Source organism: Ostrinia furnacalis, unplaced genomic scaffold, assembly GCF_004193835.3.
Source record: "Ostrinia furnacalis isolate ACB-3 unplaced genomic scaffold, ASM419383v2 OfSCF7532, whole genome shotgun sequence".
Taxonomy (NCBI): Eukaryota; Metazoa; Arthropoda; class Insecta; order Lepidoptera; family Crambidae; genus Ostrinia; species Ostrinia furnacalis.
In genome coordinates, this window is record NW_021137771.1 from 653,992 (window position 1) to 680,635 (window position 26,644).

The 26,644-nt window shown below is 36.0% G+C and overlaps 1 protein-coding gene across 1 annotated transcript; it reads right to left on the reverse strand.

Annotated features, from left to right (window-relative positions):
* Positions 1-397: 397 nt before the first annotated feature.
* Positions 398-25,435, reverse strand: grnd (grindelwald). The gene is made up of 5 exons (XM_028321428.1): positions 25,244-25,435; positions 13,892-14,100; positions 3,925-3,987; positions 1,881-2,014; positions 398-1,462 (listed from the first exon to the last, which is right to left on the reverse strand). The coding sequence occupies exons 2-5, from the start codon at positions 14,091-14,093 to the stop codon at positions 1,142-1,144; spliced, it is 720 nt and encodes a 239-aa protein (XP_028177229.1). The 5' UTR covers positions 14,094-14,100; positions 25,244-25,435; the 3' UTR covers positions 398-1,141.
* Positions 25,436-26,644: the final 1,209 nt, after the last annotated feature.

Genomic DNA, 26,644 nt, shown 5'->3' on the forward strand with positions numbered 1-26,644 from the left:
CGGGGGGTTTGAGAAACTAGTCAAATAGCCTATTCAGACATTTTCAGTATTATAAATCTATCTTAACCAAACAGATCAAAGTAAATTGAAACAATAAATAACGTACATCTATGATTATGACAATATTGTGATGCTACTGTGATAGTATAAGACATAATATGATATGTATTTCAACCCTACAATATTAAATTAATGATAAAAAAACTGAGACGAAAGACGTTTGAGCTTGGAAAAATACTAGCTAATTTAAAGAATGTGATGATGGGTATTTCGTGTGACGTTATTATATTTAATACTAACTACACTTACATGTAAAAATGGGAATGTATGTATAGTACATAGGTATATAAAAATTGTTTATAAATGAAAAGTATGACAGTAAGTACATCTGTTACTCCTAAGTAGATAGTTTACTCTATTCTGCTGTAAATGACTATGTTTTATGATATTTTGATCAGTTAATACACATTACGATACATGATCATGTTAATGAATATATTCTACATTGAAGGTAAGTAACATAACAAAATATCTAAGTACCTTGTAATACTTTTTCAAAAGTTCAATTTGAAAAATACAGGTTTCTCAAGAAACAAAGCAGTCCCTGAATCATAATTAGATGCTGATTTAAAACAACTTTTACTTTGGGAACACCAAAATTACGTAAATAAATTCAAGCTTTTAAAACAAATTGGAAAGTTTGCATTTCGATCTATGATGATGTAAATAAGCATTTGCGCACAATAAATTACAACACTGTTTATAAAAGTTGCTCTGAAAGTATCAGGATGATGTAGAGTCATGTACAACTAGGTCTTCTTGTACACCCTGTGTAAATACCTCAAAAACTTTGACATGTAAAAAACAATCAAGAAATTTTCACGATTATTATAATTTCATTACACGTGGTTTGGCTTTGATGACATTATTTTCTTTCAAATATAATTCATAACAAGTAAATCAAATATCGTAAGTAGCTACTTAAGTCTTTTCGGTCGAACAAACTCGTGATCGCTTCGTGTAATTATTATTCGAAGTGTCTAATCATTTCGAAGGAAAAACGTTATTGATGCTAAGTATTGCCGCTATAGTCAAGGACTTCGATATACTTAACTGTCTTCCCTCCGAAAAACACCTGCCCTCAGAACCTGTGACTAGAAAGACCGCCGATCTGTTCTGGTGGAGTTTCGTTCATGCCCATGTTGTCATAGGAAAAGTCCAGGGTGGTATCCTCAGCCGGGTGCCGGTTGCTCAGAGCTGTGCTGACGGTCTTGGGCGTGGTGGCTCCCTGGCTCTTATCAGCTTGGGAATTTCTCGTCTCCAAATCTCTGACGTTCAGAGGCTGGTTCCGCTTCGGTGGTTCAGGATTTCTGATCTCCAACTTGAGCTCGGGCTTTGCTTTCGGCATTTCGGCGTGCGGGTTGTGATGTGTGAGGTCTGCTGGGTAGTTCTTTACACGGTTCTGAAATGTGTGATTAATTTAAGTGGAAGAAATAAACTTGACTAGGTTTACCCCAATTTACTGGAGTTATCAGTAACGACGGATTGCATTGGTTGGTTGCAGCTAAGAAATCACAAATGGGTAGGTAAATGAGTTTTGAATTATTTTAGAAATTATAAAGTTCTGCTTGACTATCTCATTAGTCCAGAAGATTGTTTTTGGCTCTTCATTTGGCGGCTATTGGCAATGTAACAGATTTCTAATAAGAGTTTAAGCCTTCATTCTTTATTATTTTTCGGTTTTTCATTTAATACTACAGTTATTACCTTAAGAAAAAGCTTCTGGGTGGAGAAATTGATCCAAAATATGCACAACCCTTGAAAACAGTCTTAATGGTTGACCAGATGACATTTTATGATAGTCTCATGAAGATTTGTACCTTCGACGGCTGCAGCTTCTGCTTGAGGTATCTCCAGGACAGCCGGCCCCTGCAGACGATGATAAGCACCAGCACCAGCACCGCCAGCGCCACTCCGCTGAGGATCAGCGCCGTCTGCGCCTGCCGCTGGACACCTTCGGGCACAATTGTGGGATATTGCAACGATTCACAAATATGACACTGATGACGTAAGTATATGATATTGCAACGATACAAGTTCATCGCCATCAACCCAAAGAAGAAAAAGAACGTGTGATATGGGTGACGTCATAAAAGTATGACTCTATTTTAACCTAATGCCGTCCACTGCTAGACACAGTCCTCCCCCAAAGATTTCCACAAAGATTGGCTCTGCACTGCCCACATCCACGTGCTTCCCGTGACCTTCACAAGACATTATTGATGTTTTTAAAGAATGATACTTCAGCAGAACTCCCCATCACGGTGGGTAAAGGCTGAATCCTCTATCTACCTCTAGTGAATTAGAGAGTACTCTGTACTATTAGTAGAAACTAAATGACCTTGATGATTATGATTCTTCGACATGATTTATCTTTTTATTGACTGACATTATAAGGGCATACGTCTCAGCAGTACTTTTCTTTAGAAATAGTTTTGTATTTTTGTTGTAATAATTCAGAATTTAAAAGTTTTCTGTGAAAAACATCTTTATTGGTACAAAAAAATACATTTCGCACGAAGTGCTCCATCACAATAATAAATTTAATAAAGAATGCAAACAATTTCGCTAGGCTCAAATAAAATGTAGATTAGGTATAATTTTTATTTATTTTTTGCAAACATTTTTAAGCTTCGCTATAATTATTAGATAAGGTGCTTAACCTAAATCGTACCTAATGCCAAAACGTTGTCACACAATTAAATATTAACTGGCGCTCGTCAGCAGCATTAGATGTAACGTGTCCATTTACGAGGCTATAGCTGAATTTTCAAGCCATTCATTATGTATGATATTTGATCTACAGAAATCATTGAACAATCTTTAAAGCAGTCATTGTTTCAGGCCTCCCCCAATGACTTCGCACGGTTGGTACCGGCCTGCATCCAGCGCCTTCCTGCTACCTTTATCAGGTTATCGGTCCACCTTGTGGGTGATTATTGTTTAACTGTTAAATAAACAAGTTTGATTTTAATCCTAGGTCTACCGCTTAACTCAATCAGTGACTGCGGTATGGAAACGGCACGGGAAGGTGTTAACATCAAACGTCAGCGAGACTGCAGATCTCCTTCAGAATTATAGTATGTTCTGTCACGTCAAAAGTCATACTCCTCCTGTCCCGCTCACATACCTCAGGCACTGACTAAATCAAACGTATAAATAAGTTATTGAACCTTTTGCCAATTCTTAAAAAATCATTAAGTACTGGTACTAGCTGATCATGTTTTCGAAGTAGGATCTGTTAGCTTGGAAGAGATGCCATATTGCGGAAGTATGCTGGCCTCGTCTTCCAGAAAAAATACATAATAATAGAAATCATCGTTTTCTAACTTGACCCTAACAGGTATCGAACCTGAGTCCAGTCGCGTTCAAGGCAGCATATTTGCAAGTTTCTCTTTCTCTCAATTCAACTTTCTTTTTCCAGGAACGGCAGCACAGCAGACTATATAGCAATATGTTTCGTCATACGTAAATTGGAAGTTTTGTGCATTTGATAATCGCATTAACTACTTTTGAAGGGCAGAAATTAAGTTTTAAATGAGGCTAAATTAGAGATTTCTTTCGCCAGTGCTTTAGCTAGTGCAAGTGCGTCTGTGCGTGTAACATAAAATAACATGTACATAGCATGGAAAGGCATGAAACATTCGCATAAGCAAACAAATTCTAATAAAAAACAAACAAAAATAAACATTTGAGGAACAAAACTTCCTTTGTGGAAGAATTTCGTCATAGTGATGGATTCAAAGAGAATTTTGTAAAAATCATGATGTTAAGTAAAAGTCAAACTAAATACTCTTACAAAGTGCAAGACAAAGAAACAAAAATAAAAAAAAGAATAAAAAAGGAGGCGTTTATGATACTTACTGCTATAATCCGATACAGGCGCGACATCTTCCCTCCGCTGGTATCTCAAGTCTAGAAGATATCCTGGAAAGACAAAAAATGTTCTTAACGGAAAAAATATACTCATAGTGCAAATAAATGAACATATGTTCAAGTCAAGTTCCTGGTTTATTCCAGAAGAACTATGCATAGTTCTTGAGTTACTGTTCTTAAGCTTAGAATCATAATTGAGTATTATTTTTAATACAGAAAATCTTACCACGCTTTATCTACTAACTACCTGTGCCTCTACCATGANAGCTACTAACCGCTAGAGGCGCTGTACAATTTGCCATACATTTTTTTACGCCCTCGATAGCGAGGTGCTCGGTAGGTAAACTCATGGTAGAGGCACTGTAGATTAATTTAATCATGAATAATCTGCTATTTTTGTAATCATTGGGAAATGATTTTGGAGAAGTTATGTTTCTTTTTTAACCGACTTCAAAAAAGGAGGAGGTTATTATGTTCGACTGTATGTATTTTTTTTTTCTATGTATGTTCACCGATTACTCCGTCAATTGTGGACCGATTTTCAAAATTCTTTTTTTGTTCGATAGGGTACACTTCTGAGGTGGTCCCATTGTCACCAAGTCCGGATCTGATGATGGGATCCTAGGAAAATCGAGAGCAACCCTCAAATTTTATAGGCACGTATATCGTTTTTCAAACTTTTTCTTAAGTTATTCAAGTATTTGCTCCTGGAAATCATCATCTCATATTGATGAGCTGATGATAGAAGGTAAAACTCCTTAATGCTTAGGAGTTGGACGATAATTCTTTAAATATTATAAGTACAAAAAGACCAACAGTTGTATTATTTCATGTTTTTAAGGTGGGCTGACTGTTTAGGTCTTTTTAGGTTTCCTATGTGGTAACCTGTTTTTTGTCGGGAATATTATTTTACACTAGACATGAAGAATATGGTCTCAATGTACTGCAAACCTTCAGTGGTGGTAACATCAAGGTAATAATTAGTTAACTAAAAAGCAAGAAATAAGTAAATTTTAATAAAAAAAAATAAAACCGACTCCAAAAAACCTACACTAAAAAGTAGAAAAATAATTACTAATTATTTATTAGGACGAATTAATCTTTATGTAGGTATACCATGATTGATACTTTTGGAGTCGGTGCAGGCAAACTTTACATGTTTCATAATCTTGGCACCGACTCCAGAAGTATCAATCATGGTATACCTACATAAAGATTAATTCGTCCTGATAAATAATTAGTAATTATTTTTCTACTTTTTGTGTAGGTTTTTTGGAGTCGGTTTTATTGTTTTTTATAAAATTTTATTATTTCTGTTTTTCTGCCCTATTAAAACGATTTCTTTTTAAAGATCAAAATACATCACTAAAAGCTTAAAAGTGTGTCAAATGATTGGTAGAGTCAACACACTCGTAGTTATTAACAACACGTGGAATTTATTAACATCGTCGTTGTCTCACAACTCGTGGCCCTTAATGACTGCAGCTCCTTTGTCACGGGGCAATGACCTCTTATCTCGAACTATGTCTAAACACTTCCTTTGGCTTAGTAAATCTTAGCTTAAACAAGAGGCACCCTCATAATCATGTGAGAAATATACTGACCTAGTGACTATTATTTTATCATAGAGTAGATACGTATTTTAATCAAATCTTAGGCTGGATTGCCACATCTTACTTTAACTTTAACAAACGTCAAAAATCTGTCAAACTCCATACAAAAAGCACCGGTTATCATCATAGGCTACCGTTAAATTTAGGTAGCGCAACTCAGCCTTATAATATCAACCTATACTAATTAATTTTCTAAAATTTTATAGAAATTTAAGACCTCTTAAAAGAAACTTCATTCTACTTCACATAGTTATGACTAGAAAACATAGCATCAATATTCTTATTTGATCAATTCGTCGCGTCGTCTTTACTAAACCGGTCCCGTCAGTAATAACGTCAGGAGAAGAACTTTTACACTATTTCCAGCTTTGCGTAAAACCTGCAACTGCAAGTGCTGCAAGCCTTAATTGGCAACGCTCATACTGACCCGGCGCAACACGATACGGCCCGACTCTCGCGAATTAGGTCTCAGTATCAAATCCCTGCATTTTTACGTTATTTTTCCGTGTGCATTTCTCTTTGATGCTACCTTTCAGTACTACTATACCAGCTGCAAGCAATGTTCCCATCATAAAAATATTTATCAAGCATTTATGCTAATTTTGTTATGCTTAGTAGAAACTAGTTAGTAGACAAAACTAACTGCAAAACATTTGATGACAAATGTAAAGCCACAATATTCTTGTATAATTTCATGTTTAAGCTAGCTATACTTTTACTGCGACCCATTTTATTCCGAGATCAAATTTTTTACGTTATTTCTACTTATCTCATTATTATTTTATTTCTCTAGATGAGATATTGTTGGAGTATTCCATAAACAATTATAGAATTTTGTCTCGCCGTAAGTCTTTCTAGATTTAGTTAAGCTAAAGTAAGTTTCCCTTGATATTTAAAAACCGCTAGAGGTATTTTGTATAATACCTATAGAGATAGAATAGAAAATGGTATTATCTCTTTCATGTGAAAGCCATTTATCAGAAGATTTATTTTTTAAAAGCCTGACCAGGAACATAAAAACCCTGGCATAGAGGCGCGTCAATTGCATTTGATAGTGCAACACTGAGTACAGTCGTACCTGTGTTAAATTAACATGCTAACTTTATGTATCAGGATTCAGAATTACGGGCTAATTTGATATTTTCATAAATTAACGAAAAAATATTATTATTAGGTAAACTGGTTTAAATAAATTAAATGAAACCATCAATCGAGCTCGTAGGATTTATTTTATTATTCATCAATAATCAAATTCAGAACTTGAATATTCAACTGCAATGTTTGCTCATGAACACTTCAAACTCGGCACTTCTTTCCCAATTTCATAAAATTCAACCCTTAGAAAGTGTTTTTTTTAAATAGGTAGTTTAAACTAACCACAGCTAATTTTCATAGTGGACTGTACTATGCGATAAACATGTCAGTCAATTTGACAACCTTTGTCGGAAACATTATTCAATGAAAATATTGTCCGAACCCTTGCATTTCTCTTCGACAAATACTTTAACATATTGTGAACCACTTTTCTTTCACGATTATAAAAATATTTTAGCAATTTAATTCACAAAATCAATTGCGCACATTTAAAATAAAGTTTGTTTACACTTTGACAGTCTAGACTGACATGCAAGATGACATGTCAATGAAGTTTTCAGTTACTGTTGCCATTAAAAGAAATTAGTACCATTAGTTTTCCGCAACATGGCGAGGGTTTTTATGTTCCTGGTCGGGCTATACCTCTTCTAACTAATGTGATTACAAAATTATCTAGCTCACTGTAATAAATAATAACCATAGTAATTAAATATCGTATATTCTAGTATTTAATTTATAGAGTCGTAAGGACATTTTTAAGGCCCGTGTTCGTTCATGTGCATTTAGAGAGTTGTGGTCAAAGTAGTTCCTACAAACAAACTGGTTCATTAGTGGAGAAACAAAACAGGTACGATCTCACATTAAAATAGTTAAGGACGAGCGGAAAAAGCTGCCTGCAGTCGACAAAAAATATGTGGTTTTTCTAACCTCAACAGGTCGAAAAAAGTTTACAAAAAATTGTGGAAGAGCGCAGTTAACACCTCTCTGCGACGAACCGAAAATTCCGAGCAAACAAACTAGGGCTGCCACATACATACACACACACCTGTCTTTCATAAATACTACTGTAAAAATGTTCCCTTTAAAACCAACGCAATTGAAACTGAAATATTTGGTCCAACTAGAAAACAATAGAAACCATTAAAAGTCACTTTAAAAAGAAACTAACCGCCGCTCGCCAAATAGTCCAGTCAATGAATGCCTTAACGACGGTGTAGAGAGAAATCCGTGGAACACAATTTCTGACCTCGGGACTTTATTTGGACTAGTTAGGAGGAGAACATAGTAAAAGTCCCCGCCCTTAGTCTTTGAGCCGGCGGGGAGAGGGGGGTTTAAAGGTACCACTTTTCGGTTTTTCGCTTAATACTCGGAAACTATGCATCCTAGTGACATGACTACTATGAACCAAAAAAAGCTTATTCNGGGGGTACAGAATATTGGACAACCTCAAGAAGCTTGATTGCTTAATGATTTCAACTTTACTGAACTTCATGATTCATTGAAAATTTGTACTTACTCTATTATCTATTTTTTTTAATAGATTAAAAAATAGTGGGCATGTCCGAACATAGGTAATCTTGTTTTACTGTTCGATAATGTTTGGCGATAATGCCTGTTCTATTGTAAAATCATAGTTTAGTTTAATAGTTTTGTTTTCAAACATCATTCATGTTTATGTACTTAAATACATACATAATACCTACCTAATATTAAAGTAATGCTTTCAATGTGACATAAACATAAACATAAACATAAACATAAGTGACATAAAAAAAACTTTCTAAAATTCCATCAACTTTACTTCAGTCATCGAAAGCTTGAAAGTGCTTTCAAATAAAAATACTTATTGCTCAAATCCATTCCCTTTGGGCCTTATAGTTTTTTTATGGTTTTATCAAAAACGACAGGCTGTGACATGTTAAGCTTAAAAATAAGTAACGAAAACATTAAATATTTTTTCACACGTCACACGCATTTATGAAATCAAATTGAAATTACATTCCGTTGCAAAACACACCTACGCTTTTGAATGGCTCTCCTATTTGCATTTTAATTGTGTAAGCATTCTTAGACAAACAAACACACATTCGTAATAAAGAGAAAATATTCAATGCCCCGACGTTAAAAGGAAAAGGATGTTTCGCGTTTACATTTCGCAGAACTAAACTTCATGCAAAGGCACGTATTCATTCTTCGTTTGTTTACAGACGAGTAAATCGAGACATAGCTACATACTTTAATTGCATCGCTACCCGACTGCGTCGTGAGAGTTGTTGAACTTCACTTTATAAACAACGAGACAAGAGTAGCCACCTGTGAACCTGATCGGTGTGGGGACGTGTTCACGCTGTTCACAGTCACACACATGGTGATTGTGTCCCTGTGTGAGCGCGACTCGATACCTGCCGGCCTGCGAGTCATCGGACCATATCGGCCGTGCATTGTTATTCCCCTTGCCATGGCCCTCCGCTACATTATTATACACCTGATCTCACGCCACAGGTCAACAGCGAAAACTCACAAACACTCAATCAAATCAAAGATTAAACTACGCGCAAATATTTGGATATTCAACTAAGAAGTTATCTGTTGCTCACTAAAACCACTAAAACATTAAATATTCGATTTCAAGGTTTGCATTCAAGCATTACTTGAAGTGTACCAACGTCTATTATAAAATTGACCTGAAGGTTTGAAAACGATAGTGCAGGGTGAAATTGTATCGCTCAATCCAATCTTAGACATTTTGAGTGTATTAAACATTGATCGACCAAGCAATCTAAATGGCCGCGTGTAATGCAATAATTAAATACGAGTAGGTATATAGAGGCTACAGTAACATTAATCATCAGTATTACGTGTAGATTTTCCTATGTTAGGTATTTGTTAAAGTAGGTATAATGTTTTGCACGAACCATAAATTATTATAATTTACTTCAATCCTACACGAAATAAATTCTTAATTGGACGGTAAAGATAAATTAAATATTAATATTCCACGAATCCACGATGTTTTTACCCTCAGTCTTTTGTATTTGGCAAAAGTAATTTAGAATTAAGGTATGATACGACTAGCAATCTTCAACGTAAAGATTGGGACGGTAGATTTTTCCGAACGCCTTATACCTTCTACTTTTAAAAGGTATAATAAACCATCTAACTAGTTTAAAGAATTCAAATAAAAATATTGGCAGAATGAAGATAGGTACTTAATTTTTATCTAGGTGTTTTAAGAATTTTGCGTTTTAATGGAATCCTTCAGTAGGTACCTAAAACATAATAATGTACCAACCCCTCATGTATACTAGTAATAATGTAGGAGAAATAGATAAACACTGTAATAGACTGCAGAAGATTATTTTCTTTTCTAATAAGAAACTCATTAAATCCCAACTAATATTATAAATGCGAAAGTAACTCTGTCTGTCTGTCTGTCTGTCTGTTACGCTTTCCCGCTTAAACCTCGCAACCGATTTTGATGAAATTTGGCAAAGAGATAGTTTGAGTCCCGGGAAAGAACATAGGATAGTTTTTATCCCGGTTTTTGAAACAGGGACGCGCGCGATAAAGTTTTTCTGTGACAGACAAAATTCCACGCGGGCGAAGCCGCGGGCGGAAAGCTAGTAAATTTCATAAAATTCGATTTCTATGAAAATTAAAATAATTAAAATCAAAATATCAATTTTCTGACTTCACCATCCCAACTTAATATTATAAATGCGAAAGTAACTCTGTCTGTCTGTCTGTCTGTCTGTTACGCTTTCCCGCTTAAACCTCGCAACCGATTTTGATGAAATTTGGCAAAGAGATAGTTTGAGTCCCGGGAAAGAACATAGGATAGTTTTTATCCCGGTTTTTGAAACAGGGACTCGCGCGATAAAGTTTTTCTGTGACAGACAAAATTCCACGCGGGCGAAGCCGCGGGCGGAAAGCTAGTCTTATATACTTTTATGAATATAAAATTCCTTACCTACAAGCGACGGTACCTGACGCTAATTAGGTACGATTCAGCTCTTTTTCATCTAAACTTGCCGTGGTCGAGGCATTATTTTTACCGTTACTAACTGCGCCTGCGTTTGACATGACATAATTATTCCTATTGTAAGACCTAGAGTTCTTGTTGGATGCTTTGGGAATGGAAAACAGATCCTTGTTATCTTTAAGAAAAGTATTTTTCAGTAGTCTGCGTTTTCATAATTGTCCTTGTGAATTTGTAGATTATTTTGTATAGATGAAAGGCTTATGTAAGAAGAACGTATTTACATTAGTTAAATGTAAATACTTTTATTCGGAACTTATTATGTAATTACCTACTCGTTAAATATTTTTTAGGTATTGGTAAGTTAAGTGTAGGTATTGTCGATGATACTCAATAAACATTTCTTCTTTCTTTCTTTCTTTCTTAAAATTATTGTCCCGATGATCAAAATGTCTACGAGCATTACATCAGGGTTCTATTTACGAATGAAGTGATCAGTAAGCAGGTTACATAACTACGAGTAATAATGCTCAGAAAGTACGAGTAAAAAACAAAGCACTTTAATAAATCTTCGCAAGTCTCAACAGATATTATTATATTGAGTAGGTACTCATACTTAGAATCACTTAAAGTTCAAAGCAATATTTTCAAAGGCAGATTGACGTTTTAAAATAATATTTTCATTCCCTCGGAAGGAGATGGCTCAGTTTATTGACATAGGATTTATTTTTTACAGATTCGCCCGCGTTCCCGAATGTCTCTCCTCATTAGGAAGAAGCTGTTTCGGTACAAACTAGTGCCGTCAGATGTCCTGCTTTTAGCAGGAGGTCCCGTAATAAGCTTTCAGGATTTTGCATCACAAAAACCAGGCTGTTTAGCGTACAGTACAGCTTTTTCGCACATTTAATACTTTAATTTAAATGTAATAAATATTTACTAACCTATCTACTATGGAACCTAGGTATTAAAAGGTTCGATTGGTCTCAGTGTCAGTTCGATTAGTCTCTCTTCGATTGGTCAACCGCCTCTGGGGTCTAGTGGTAAGACCACGTGCTTCAGACGCAGAGGTCCCGCGTTCGATTCCCAGTTGGGGCAGAATTTTCTGTTCGGTTTGATTGGTGGTAGGGATTGTTCTAAGTCCACCTGGCTAGCTTCCACCATCATACCTAAGTCTGTCGCCATAACAACAATGTTAACAGCATTGTTGTGTTCCGGCAGTTAGAGGTAAGATAGCCAATTTCTTCGCGGTTGAGGATTCCGGGTGAAGCTCGCTTCCACCCGGCCTGTGGATCTAGACAAAGTGCAAATTATAATCGCAAACCAGTCGATAAGTGGTCGAAAAGCCCCTTTTTTGTATGGAGTTTTGACGGATTCGATTTTCGATTCGATCAAAAAGTGCGTTTTGTCTAGGGGGGCTGATCATCACTTACCATCAGGTGAGATACAGGCCAAGAGCTTTCTGGTTGTGGATAAAAAAATGATTTTTAAGTTTGCAATTTTAATCAGAGTTTGCTATCGTTTGTTTGCGCATTATTCCACGTCCCGAGTTTTCGATTTTTATGTTTGTCCCGGCTTTTAAACAGATTTGGCAACACTACTGCCCACGGAAGTTAGTATTGATATTTTCTCGGAAAATAAGCCCGTGACTTTTCATAGAACACTGTAGTGAACCGCTAACAAAAGTACTTTTTATTTCTTTTCTATATTTCCAAGGATTGCATACATCTTTACACCATTTAATTAACGTGGCTTCTCTGTCGTTTACTAACTTATTCACCAGAATTCTTCTTGTACGGGGAGGATTTATTATAGCTAAGCTAAACGAGCTGTTATACAAAAACTAGCGAGCGCCCGCGACTTCGTACGCGTGGACCTCGTTTTACCCCCTTAGGAGTGGAGTTTCGTAAAATCCGTTCTTAGTGGATGTCCACCCTACGCCTTAGAACCTACCTGCCAAATTTCAAGTTTGTAGGTGTTATTTCCAAGATTTTGTGATTAATCAGTAAGGCCTGATTCGACCAAACTTTTATCCGAGAAAAACTCCTGGTATAACTGACACATTGACAGTTTCAGTATGGGAAATATTATGTCAGATGACGTTTTATTCTGAGATTAATATTTACTCTTGTTTGGTCGAATCCACCCTAAGTGGTATTTCGCTTTTATAGTACATGTAAAGATTAATTTATTATTACGTGTGAGAAAAAAGATATTAAGGTTATTTACCACATATTATACACGTAATACATAAGAGTTACTTGACGTTGTAACAAAATCTTGCAAATTCAACTTGAAACTTTGTAAGAATATAACCTGGGTGAGGCCTGTGTGCAGCCTTTCCATAAGTGAGAGAGAGAATCTGATATGTTGAAAGAGTGCAAAGATACCGTAGGCGGTTTGCGGTCACGAAACTGGTTGCCCAGGAAGCCATTTAAAATACTACAATAGTCTCTACGCACTTGAGAATAGAGTTTATAACGTCTTACACGTGTCTCGAATACTATTATTATCTTGTACATATTAGTCATCGTCATTGACTTCGAGGATTTCTACGATATGGAAACTCATCAGTAAATTACGTCTTATTAATTGACTAAGAAAAACCTGACCTTAATCGATCATCATCATAATACTAATAAAGAACATAAATGAAGATTTCTATTTCGCCCAGTAGACTACTTTTACCCTACCATTGACATCGAGTCAATAAATGGGCCCCAGTGCTGAGAAGAAGCACCACAAGTCAGTCACCCATTGGCAGCCATCTTGATGCCCAATCCAGTGTCAGTCAGTCTGCGTCGAAACAATATATTTACCATTTGACCAGACGGTTTGCGAGGTTCACTTATTCTCCCCTAGTCGTCTCTCACGATTACGACATCGGGGACAGGGGGCATACCTTGGCACTCCTTGATGCACAAGCCAGTGTCAGTCAGCGTTATGGTGGGTCTTGTTGCAGACGACAGAGCACGGGGCGCATCTGTTGGTGTCTGGCGAGCAGTGTGCCTACCATGAGTTTACGTTAGGTGTGCTCGCTAGCGACTGCGTAAAAAAATGACATTTAAATGTATGACATATTGTGCAGCGCCCCTAGCGGCTACTTTCAAGAAATAAAATCTTCATAGAATTTTTTGACGTATTCGCTAGCGAGCTCACCTAACGTAAACTCATGGTAGGCACACAATACTCGTCGAGCTGACACGTCAGCTGCCCGCAGCGGACGATGTGAAGCGTGAGCTACGCAGCACAGGAACAGTGGGGTACATACCTTGGCACTCCTTGATGCACAAGCCAGTGTCAGCGTTATGGTGGGTCTTGTTGCAGACGACAGTGCACGGGGCGCATCTGTTGGTGTCTGGCGAGCAGTACTCGTCGAGCTGACACGTCAGCTGCCCGCAGCGGACGCCGTCAAGCGTGAGCTGCGCTGACGCAGCGCCCGCTACCGCCAGCAAGCACGCTATGTGAGACATGGTGGTCCTAAAAGAAAAATAATGTTTTTAGTCGAATCCACACTGTGGTCTGGTCTACCTGTAGGCTTTTACGCTTGAACCACAACTGAGCCAATTTTTGTTCATCTGCTAGCTGTGCCCGCGACTTCATACGCGTGAAAAACCCTTATTAGCTTGAAAAATAGTTGACATCCTATTCTCAAACCTACAGAATATACAAAAAAAACATAAGAATCGGTCAAGCCATTTAGGAGGAGTTTTGTTAATAAGTGCAAGCTATGTTTTATGTGTATTTAATTAACAAATAATTTTAATTTTGAAGGAAGACTAGGCTAGTTACGAGTATTAACGTGAACCGAAAACATGGCATTGCTACCAATAATTTCCTTGTTGTGTTTTTAATAAACCAAGGATGCACGCGCAATAGACTTTCTCGCGAGCGAAAGCTAGTTGGTAAATCGACATCTATAGATTGTCGACAAACATATCGTTAACACAAAAACGAATCATGTAACTGTCTATCCATCTTAAGCTGTTCCTCAACCTAGACAACCTAACATAGGTACAATACTTACATTATGGACTTTGATTTGATACGAGTAGAGTCGACTTCATCGACAGTTCTTTGCGTAACTTGGGTATAATTTATGATGCGAATAGATGACAAATTTTGGACTTTTTAAAATCAATTAGCAAACTTCATATCTAATTTTGTAAGCGGAATCGCTGATACATTGTAAACATTTAAACACTTGCAACCATTAGGTATTACCACACGATAATTATTGTCCTCCATTAGCTGCGACAATTAATAACGATTTATTTGAAATACAGGTTTGGTCCTCAAGCAGGTACCTGTTCTATACAAAAACTCGTTAATAAACAACAGCTAGACCTTTTCGCCCAAAAACTATGAATATTTACACTCATGCCGCAACGGTTGTGGCGCTGGTGACTCATCGCATAGAGACAGGTAACCAGATGTATTTACTAATGAAACGTCACAAACATGAATGGAAGTCGATAATTCCAAGAACATTTTACGCCTCTTTTGTTATTACTAACAATTCAACAGCTACATTGCCGTAAATGCATACCATTGAAAAGAAAATACAATGTCAAGAGGCTCCGGCGCCATCCTTTTATGTTTGAATGCAAGTTGAATGTGATTTTTTTACAGTTATGTCATTGTATTAACTACATTATTCAACTATAAAAGCAACTTGTATAGTCATTTGTTGATCACTTTAGAAGCTTTTTAGTGGGTATTTTAAATTTCTATTAAAGTCAAGTAGGTATGAATCCAACACTCAAAAACAGACTTAATAATGTAAATATTTACTTAGTGCAAACAATCACGAACTCAAATCTATTATTGATATTGGATCGAGTTTAGACCGTCGTCTCATACCTAATACGGGTTACCGCCAAGCTTAAAAAGGCACTACCATGGTGATTTCTAATAAGCCTTTTTAGGGTTCCGTAGCCAAAATGGCAAAAACGGAACCCTTATAGTTTCGTCATGTCCGTCTGTCCGTCTGTCCGTCTGTCCGTCTGTCCGTCTGTCCGTCTGTCCGTCTGTCCGTCTGTCACAGCCGATTTACTCGGAAACTATAAGTACTACAGTGATGAAATTTGATGGGAATANGGCAAAATATCGGGAGAGTTTAGGCTCCATTCACCAGGTGTATAAATTGACATAATAAGTTTATTATATTTGCTGCTACGGAACCCTTTGTGCGCGAGCCCGACTCGCACTTGGCCGGTTTTTATATTTAAAAAAAATATTAATATTGATAAGTAAATATTTATTGTGATGACCATGGAATCAAATGACACTGAACACTGAGGCAAGCGGACGTTAAAAGCCGCCATACTTTCTCTGCATAGTAAATAGGATGACTCATAACTACGTAACGAGTATTCAACACAATATTAACAGCTGGGTTTAAGACACAAATATTTGCAAATTAAGTAGTGTAATTAGATAGGTCACTTCATATTTTATTTACTTTTTTACCTGTAACTTTTCACAGAAAGTTTTTTTTTTATTTCTCTCATCTCAAAATCACTGCAATACTGGTAAACGAAGCGATTTAAAATCAAATTATTTTTGGAGCGACAAGACCCTTCAAACTAATGGAATGCATAGAACAAAACTATAATCCAGTGTCCACTTTTAAATGATTGCGATGCGGCGTAGAGGAGCATCAATCACTTTGCTCTACGAGCATGAATCGATCCAGATAAATTAGATTATGTAAGTCGACGTTAAGGTACCGAATAAAATATTAAAAAAATACTCTGTACACACAATATGCAAGTTATAAAGAAAAAGAAAATGACTCACTCACTCAAAATTATAGGTAGGTACGTCAAGGAAGCGATGTACGTATTTTTCCTAAGAAATAAACATTAAAACAGAAGAAAAATATATGTAATTAGGTATATGAGAAGGGAAGACGGATGAATTTATCGGAAACTTTCATTTCAATATTGATAATTCTTAATTTCGCCACTACCTATCTCTAACTTCTTGTAAAGAGCCATCCAAAAGTACGTCTATCAAGCTCGACTTTCCACAGAATTTTGATAGAACACCCGTGATTCACGGGTATTACTTATTCACGGGCCGTGAATAATACCTTCAGATACTTTGCAGGTATTCCTCCAAACAGAAAATTGGAGGCCGAAACTATCATACCTTTGAAACTTTCCACTTTAAAGGGATCTTTTAATATTCACGGAGGCTAATTTAGCTGGATGCAGCTGTAACAAATTCATTAACTGGCACGGACCTAGTTTCTCTGGGCGCTTGGAATGAGTGAGATATTCGGGAAAGAAATGAGCTCGATTAAAATATTAATTAATGATGTACATTCGTTTAAACATGCTTTGAAGCAACCGCTCGGTTGTAATACTTTGAAATGTACAGAATGAAAACATATTTCCGGTTTCTCGTGCTAGGGAAATGGACACAAGTGAAAATCATATTGGCTTACCTGGAAATGAAGGCTATGCAAAGCTGAATGGGACGTACAGTCACATGACGGTCAATTTAGAATACACAGATTTTCAGGGCGGAAATTTTGATTGAAATGCTGTGAATGCACGCATTGCAAGCGAAGCACACAACACTACAGGCTACAGGATGAGGTGTTTTGATGGCTTCCACGATGGTAGCCTAGCAACCGCTACACCAACCAGTGATTCACAGTCTAACGCCGCGTTACGAGTACTATTGAAATGTTTGGCTTTCGTGACGAAGAAAATTTTATTGTTGATTACGTAATTTTAATAGTTATTGTTATTTACTTTATGATCGGATTACTAGTAAAAACAAGTTAAGATTAGGTCATAGATGAGAATGTCAATTAGATTTATTACATCCGCAGAGAGAGAGAGAGTAAAATTACTATTATACCTACTACTACTACTACTATTATACTACTATGAAGTAGGTAGCTACTTCATGGTAATTAAACAACTTATTTTATTTGGCCACATCAAACCTCGTGCAATAAGTAAGGGTTGTATTGACACAGGCCTTGTATTATAATAAGCCATCCGTGTCAATAAATGGCAAGGAAACAAAACATCTTTATTATTTTTTGTTTACTTCAAATTAAGTTAACTTGTTTACGGAGGTACATAAGTACCAATCTCCAAGTTAATAGATATAAAATACCATAAGTTTCAATAGTTGATATCGATGTTTTAAGCACAAGGAAAATGCCTTGAGAAAACAAAGTTTATCTGCACCGAATGTAAAGTTGATTGCAGCTTATTGATGATACTACGTACTACTACAAAATAATAATAAGTAGGTACGTACTACTGCTATATTACAACAAAAGGATTCTGCTGTAATTTAAAAAAAGATAATAATTAGGTACCTAAAATACTGGAGTGTTAAATATTACATGTTCTTAAATTATCTAAACTAATGAAAGAAGCGGGGCCTCCTGCCACAGATAATATACATCCATCCCAGCCTCAGATTATTGTAAGTAACATATACCTGCTTGTTGGTGAAATATTTTTTTTTATTGATATTTATGAAGGTACTACCTAAGTAGATTAATTACGTAGTTAATAAATTAGGAACTTATTTCGTTCCGTATCCTAAATGCGTAAAAGCAGTTGTAATTTGTATGAAATATTTAATAATATACGTCATACAAAAGGCGTGCAATGATCTAACTGCTCGATCACCTTGAACATGAGGCGCGCGCAACGTCCTATCAAATATTTTCCGATTGTCCGTCTTCAGTTAAGACACGTACTTAAATAGATTCACGATCCGAAGGTATTTATGTGCAAGTAAAACGAAATCTCCACCCTCTTCCAATCCTCGATAAAGCAGACACAAAAGAAAGGTACTTGACGTTGTCTCAAGCCGTGGCGGATCGTATGAACTCGATTGTATATTGACTCCTGAAGCACATCATAAGTGTTTAGGAAACAACCAAAAAGAATAACAATCACGCATTGTCTTATGTTACTTGGTATGCACGACAGAATGCCATGACTCGCTGCGCTAAGGTCCTTGTATGTCGCAATGTTACAACGTACAAGTAATTTCAACTTAATGTACTGACGATAAGTGTTATTTTGTAAGTGGCGTTTCAATTAATTGCAACGCTTTTACCGGTGTCTAATTGGGAAACTAGGATGAGACGTATGTAGCCTTCGCCTGTAATCTCAAAATTAGTACTTCTGTAATGTATCATTTCAGATTCGACGGTTACAAGTAGCACACTGTAATGCTCGGTTCAGCTTTATCACTGATGTAATGCTCGACTCTGTAACATCATTATGGTGTTTGCATTACATGCAAATGCTCCAGGTGAAGGGAGCACCTTACGCGCAAGAAAGCGTTTAGAAAAAGTACAGGGATTCGTGAAGGATTTTTAAAATATCGGAAGCGTTTCAAAATCGAATTCCCCGAAAATAGGTACTTGTTGTTTGTTATTATTCTGATTTGTAGATATGTATTTAAAATGCACACTATCATTTGTTAATAAAAATAGTAGAGTCAAGTAAAGATTACTATGTGAACACAATCACATTTTGCAACAAATTAATGCCGTTTCAAAATAAAAAAAATCAAAAATATTTATTCAGTTTAGACCACAAGTGGCACTTTTGCGTTTTTTAAAGCGACTCTACCTCCGTTTAAATGGAAATTAATTGTTCAAAAAGTTAACGCAAACGCTCTGTTTAACACTTTGTTTAGGAAAGCTTCATTGCAGGTGGTTTTAGAATCAAATAGTTTTTTATAGCCTGACCAGGAACATAAAAACNACAGTATCTATATAAAAAGGGGCAGTTTTAGCCGGCACCAATGCTACTAAGGCTTGTTTTTTAGACTTGAAACTCTGAAAAACGATACATAGTGAGGCAGAAAACATTTTATGTGTGGATCCCTAAAATATTATTACGAAAAACCACAAAAGTTAGTTTTCTAATAATTTGGCAACGGGAAGAATACTGGACATAGTATTTAGCAGTTACTTTACTAGTAATTCGACGACGGGAAGTATACTGGACATGCAAGTTATGGGTTTCGTAAAAAGAAAACAAAACTCTGTATGACAATAAATACATTGTAAGTAGCTTCGCAGGTATGCTATCTATAGTTTTCAATAATATTACAAGAATATAAGCCATAAAATAATGAATAAAATGCAATTTACCGAGAGCCCGCACAGCGGGCCCTTCCCCCCCGTCATACAATTGGGTATTGCTCGCGTCCTATCGATATTGGTGCCTTGCTAATTTTTGACAGCATAGTTAGATAGTTTAGGGAGCCAATGAACACCATGAGTTCAAGATATACGGTCAATTTTTTTATATAGAATTTATTTCGTTCAATGGGAAGTATATCGCACGTCGTCGAATTAAGGGTTAAAAAGTTAACGTAAACGGTTTGTTTAGAAGTGGAACTGTTGAAACTTCATTGTTGCAGAACGTTTTAATTTATTGAAACCTACAAATACTTTTGCTAATTAACTAGGTAGTTCTCGTTTGAATTCAAGATATTTAAACACTGTTTTGTGGCAGTATTAATATGATAAAATTATTTACAATTACAGTCGAGACAGCTGCATAAAGTTGAATAATAATTTCCAAAATCTAACAAAGTACAAATGTACCTAAATGTGAGAATCGAGCCGAACTCAAAATTGTTATTTCTGAAACATAACCGAAAACATTCACCTGTTAATGAACCGGGCGCGTACCAAACATGGATTTATTACACTAGCGACCCGCCCCGGCATCGCTCGGTTGCAATGGAATTTCTCGGCTTTCCTCTTCTATAAATGCATGTTTTAGGTAAACCTTCCTCTTGAATCACGATCTATTAAAAAACCGCATGAAAACCAGTTGCGTAGTTTTAAGATGTAAGTGTACATAGGGACAAACAGACAGGAAAGCGACTTTGTTTTATAATATGTAGTGATGATAGAGATGTACCTAACTATTAGGATCGCATGGTTAGTGGGTGGATATGCAGCTTTTAATTAACGCATTGTTTTGACTCGCAAACAATACCTGGGGGCATTCATAGGGGGATCGCCGCCCTTCGTTGAAACCTAACTGTTCTATACATATATATACCTAGGTACAGGTACAATACTATAATATTTGATGTCTGAGGGGCCTCGTGCATCAGATTACAGATGCCTCGCCATGTTCATTAAACAAATAATTAAAGTAGCAGCACAAACTAGGAACAACAAAGGCAGGCTGAGACAGTCTGGCTTTAAGTTCTCAACAAGAGATCTTACCTTTATTTGATAGATGAGATTCGAAAGGCAACTAACGTTTACATGTTATTGTTACACCGAAAGGATTCAAAGACTTACTTACCTGTGATGTATTCTAAAGTTACATTATACCTAATTTATGTATTTTGTAGGTACATTAAGTTCGTACATTTATTTAAGTACACGATTAGCTACTTTAACCCATTTAGACCGATAATTATTGTTGTAAATAAAAATTGATTTTTCAGTAAAAACTTACAAAGGGAAGCAAATATTTAAAAAAATAATCCATAAATAGGGGGCCGTGGGGAGCCCGTACCATATAGGGTACAGTAGGTCCATAAGCAAGCAAAACATAGTTGTTGTTCAAAGAATATTTTTATTTATTTTTGTATGATATAAAATAAAAATAAAATCATATAATCACTAGTATCACACATGGCATATCTTACGAGACGTTTTCTGTGATACTAACCACATTTGGTTCTTTTTTCCTACCTTCTCCGAAGTTAGTAAGGATAGCTGAAGAAGACCTGGCTTCTTCTGATTTGTTACGTTTAGTGCTATCCATAATCGCATTTAGCAACACGACGATGGAAATTTAGCAAATCCATCGAAGAAAACTCTGAGAGTTATTATTTACATTGACACTATCTTTATCGCCTAAATCTTCGTCAGTCTGATCATCATTAGCGGTCATCTGACAAGACAGCAGTAGAAAAATACCAAAATTGCTTTATGTTTGCTGAAATTATCAAATTTTTCATGATTTGTGGCAATAAAGTGAAGCATCAATTGCCTCAAACAAATAAAAATAATAAAAATTAAATTATATTTTTTCGCACGATTTGCTCATGCATAGACCTACTGTACTTTATACGGTACACCTATTTTAGACTGGAATAAACCGTATAAATATAATCTCAATAATATTTTTTTTGTAGTCATGATATCTATTGTACTCTATTTTTTAAATAAAATTGATAAATAACATAATTTTCCATGAATAATAAGAAATTACTGTTGTTGCTTGCGATTTTGCACGCGCTATGTAAGTAGTGCTTCCGTAGGCATAATACCTACAGCTAATTTTATATTCTCAGTAAGTACGTTGAAAAACATACTTAGCTATGGCTGTGCGCCTGATGATAACAATATACCTAATCACGTAGGTAAAGTGAGTACCTAAAGAAGTTTAATTGCGCATCTTTATGACTCACTACGAGAAATTGTGCATGATATCATTTTATCATTAGGGATTTATTTTATCTCACTTCCGATTTTACTCACAGAAATATTTCGAGTTTTAATTAAAAACGAAAACTAAATAATGGGATGGATGTAGTTTAGCGCTTTATAATTAAACGCGTTCAGATTTAGAATTATTTTCGCAACACTCTATTTTAATTTCCTGGGTTAGTTTTATGGAATAATAAAGGCGTGCATAAGTGCTGGTAAGAAAAGCTCTCGAGTCGAACCACGGGCCGGAAGACGTAGCGTGAGCAGGCCTCCTACTAGGTGAACTGACGATCTGGTGAAGGTTGCGGGAAGAACCTGGATGCGGGCAACGCAGGACCGGTCGTTATGGAAAGCCTTGGAGAAGGCCTTTGTCCAGCAGTGGACGTCATTTGACTGAAACGAACGAACCAACTAAAGGCGTGGTGCTAATAGCACGCTGCATCCAAATTGGAGGCCGATGAAGTTGTCCAACCTACAACTTCACTTAAGTATGTTTTATGTGCATCGATATAAATGGTCACCCAAAACTTTACGAGATTACGAGTTTGTAAGTAGATTTATAAGACCTACAATCCTCATAATTACCCACAATTAAGTAGGTAGAGAAGGTATTACCTACTTATACTTTATTGTGCGATACATTTTATTTTTATTGCAATAGAAAGACAATACGAGTATGAGTAGACAACTATCATAATTTACTGTATATCTACCTACTTCATAGTGTTCATAGTGATAGTCGAATCCAAAGATTTATAAACTTCTAAAACGAAATTGTAGAGTTTGGTTAGTGGTATGTTGCACATAATAACTCCTAGCTAAAATACTAATTCCTTTTACTTCTTATTTTTATTCTTAGAATGTGACAAAAATAATTACACCGTTGTTTATATTATTCCTTTATATTTTAAAATGTCTATGATCGCTTTGATTGGTATATTGCCAATTTGGCTCACAAAAGATCAAAGCCTAACAGAATAATGCACTAAACGATGCGGTTTCGATGGGCTTCCACCCAAACCCCCCCAAAGCCTTCCGAGAAAGACACCCTATGGACTTTATTTATAGCTCGACTCCAAAGTTTAATTAACACCGTTCAGTTGCCATCTTATTTTAATTTCAAATGATTTTTATAAGGTATCTACGAGTATCAGTGTCGATTAAGAAAGTACCTACTTGGAGTAGATTTCAGCATTTTATAACAAAGTTTCTGTGTTGTTACTGCAGATAATTTTTGGTGTTTAAGTAATAGTAATTTTGGAAGAGTATAAGTGCATTTTACACACTTTTCTCTGTAGGTATGTTTTTTTTTTAAATATGGAATCGAAGCTAGGTTGTTTAAATGTACATGTAATAGTAAACGTGTCTTTTATCGTGCTGATTTTCTCTTGTGGATTGTTAATATGTAACCAAGAAGTAGGTACACAATCCTGACTTCTACATGACCGTTGGTGATGGTGATGTACCTTCCAAATGAAACATAACTTAAACTAACCAAATTGTAAATAAAACCACAGACAAAATGTTAATTTGACACTATAGCCTATATAGATACTTTTAAAATTATTTATCAATAAGTTTAAGGTTTTAATGATAAGTATTTGATGGCTTCATGTCTATCACATAAAACGGTGAGCACATAAAATTGTCCTTATACCTAGTGTAACTCGACAAACTGGTACTCGTAAACCTGTGCGACAAATATTGAGATACACCTGCTGTTTGTTGACGTTAAACAGTGCCAGTGATCGTAGAGCGTATAGGTGCGTATCATAGAATACGGTCCTAAAACTTACTTTAAGCTTAGGCAAGCCAAATTTTTATACATTGGTTAGATAAATAATAATAGAAACGCAGCTGCTGCCCTAATAAGTAATCAGATAATTTAAAATATATATGAGGCTTCCGGCGACTGGGACCGCAATTAACTGGGACCGCGGTCCCAGTCGCCGGATGCGTAAAAATTAAATAATTTTCTTCCGGCGACTGGGACCACTCATAGATAACTTTAAAGAAAATATTATTCAATCCAAAATCGGTACAGTACTAAAATCCATGAGTGGTCCCAGTCGCCGGAACAAAATTATTTAATTTTTACGCATNTTCCGGCGACTGGGACCACTCATAGATAACTTTAAAGAAAATATTATTCAATCCAAAATCGGTACAGTACTAAAATCCATGAGTGGTCCCAGTCGCCGGAACAAAATTATTTAATTTTTACGCATCCGGCGACTGGGACCGCGGTCCCAGTTAATTGCGGTCCCAGTTGACGGAATCCTCATTTAATATCAAAACAAGGCTAATGGATTCTTGGCGTACAAACTCTATACTAGAGAATTCCACCTGTTTTTCCTTGAATTTTCTTATGAATCTTCGGTTCTACGTACTTATAATCAACCACTCTTTCCTTTTTAAGGTTAAACTGACGATTTATTTGTAAGTAGGTACACCATTCTAGGAATGCTGCCTAGTTTTCTTGCTTGAACTCTACAATTGCGTAGAATAAAATAAATGTTTCTGACGTGTATATTTAAATTACTTGGGATTTCCCAATTTAAATACCGTGAAAGTATTGAGCCCTTTTAAATCTCAGTGTTGGCTACCTGCCATAAATAAATAGCAAAAAAAACTGCATTGTGAGACACTACAATATCTTTCAGTGATAATGCGATGATGCTCTCTACAATAGGACTCGGACACATCACCGCTAAGCCCACGACCGCCGACAGTACCTGTCTTTTTTTCAATCACAATTTTTATTTACTGTTGTGACTCATCGCCAAGCAATTCATGTAAAAAACTATTAGACTATAAGATAGACACTTTGGAGGAAAACAAATCACGTGATGATGATTTATATACTTAATTGATCTAAATGGCTTTAGCTATTGGGAAACTACCTATCTAGGCCACGTTTTGTCTTTAGTTGTAGGTTGTATGGTAGATTAGGTTTCAAGTACAAAAACTGGTTTTACGTTCACGTATAACATGATGCTGTAAGAACAATGATTCAGGCGATAAGAAAAAAAGCCTTTACACGGTTTTTCCTTCACACCAAGGCCGCGTCGCGTAATTATTAGAACAATATAGCGTGTGTATTTTTATGGTATACAGGTAAATGATTAGTTTATATAAAGTAAAATGTTAAAAACTTACCTTAGAATGAGGTGGTCATATTGCACACGTCTCTGAGGTCACAACACAACAAAATCGTATAAAAGTCAGTAACGAACTGGAATGCTAAGGCTTCGTGGCGACCAATAGCGGAGGTGGGCGACGGAATGCGACTCTTGCGCACAGGTAGAGGCGGCGCGCGTGTGTGCGTCACGTTGGTCCCACCGACACTGTAAGTGTTGCGACTCGGCACGCAAACATAGGCGTAATGCAAGTGCAAGTAGAGTTCATGCAACCTATCTTTTTTTCAAATGAGTTTACAGTTACTAAGAATATGTCTTGTGCAGTCTACGGATCGTCAAGGCATTATAAATTAGTTACAAGACACTTATGCATGGTTTTATAGGCCAGAGATATCTCATCATCATCATCATCATCATCATTTCAGCCACAGGACGTCCACTGCTGAACATAGGCCTCCCCCAATGCTTTCCATGTTGATCGATTGGTAGCGGCCTGCGTCCAGCGCTTCCCTGCTACCTTTACGATGTCGTCTAATTTTACAGAGATATCTAATTTTAACTATTTGTATGGGACAATGTACGACAGCACATCAAGGTAAACACAGAGCGGTATCTTATCTTGTTGTAATACAGGCTATTTTGCAACTAAAATGTGTACTCTTATATGCTGTCGACTGTACTTCTAAGTGCGATGAAAACTTATTTACAAATAAGAAATTACGAGGTAGATAAATAAAAATATTCTTTAAGCAATCATAGAAGTTTATTCGCTGATCTTTGACTTAAGGGCCAACACCCGGCAAAACTAATACAAACTTCGCTTTTTTTAATAATCCCTTTTACTAATAATCAATCACACTTTAGTTATGTCCAAAAAAACATCTAATGACTTAAACAGTTTTTTGGTATTATTACACGAACTAGTACTGACTTTTGTAAATCATTATAAACCTTATATTCGAAAATAAGGGTGAATAAATTATATCAGTGAATCTATACCAAAAAAAAAACTATTTCATTCTTACTGAAAAATAAAATAACCTAATAAAGAATTTAAATTAACTGGTAAATGAAAACTACAAGGTACTTAATATAACTTAAAACAATGTTTATAACTACAAAATATAATGTAATTAAAGAAGTACAACCTATAAACTTAATTAATGTTATTATTTTGTACCAAGTAAAAAACCTTTAAGTTTTGAGTGATATAACCCTTTATAAAATTAATGTAAAGTGAATGAACAAAATCTGGTGTCTAAATCTGTACAATAATGGTCTTTGTAAGCAAATCAGTAAGTTCTCAAACGATTTAATACTCGAAATGTCAGTACAATTAGAAAAAACAGGTCAAATGCGATTCGCGCTCGCACACAAAGGATTCCGTACTATTGTAGACGCGCAAGTGACAGCTCGCTTA

Coding starts and splice junctions, on each gene's coding strand:
- grnd (XM_028321428.1), bottom strand. CDS start 14,093: ATGTCTCACATAGCGTGCTTGCTGGCGGTAGCGGGCGCTGCGTCAGCG. Junction 3,988..13,891: donor GTGCATCAAGGAGTGCCAAG/GTATGTACCCCA, acceptor TTGTCTTTCCAG/GATATCTTCTAGACTTGAGA. Junction 1,463..1,880: donor AGAAGCTGCAGCCGTCGAAG/GTACAAATCTTC, acceptor CACACATTTCAG/AACCGTGTAAAGAACTACCC.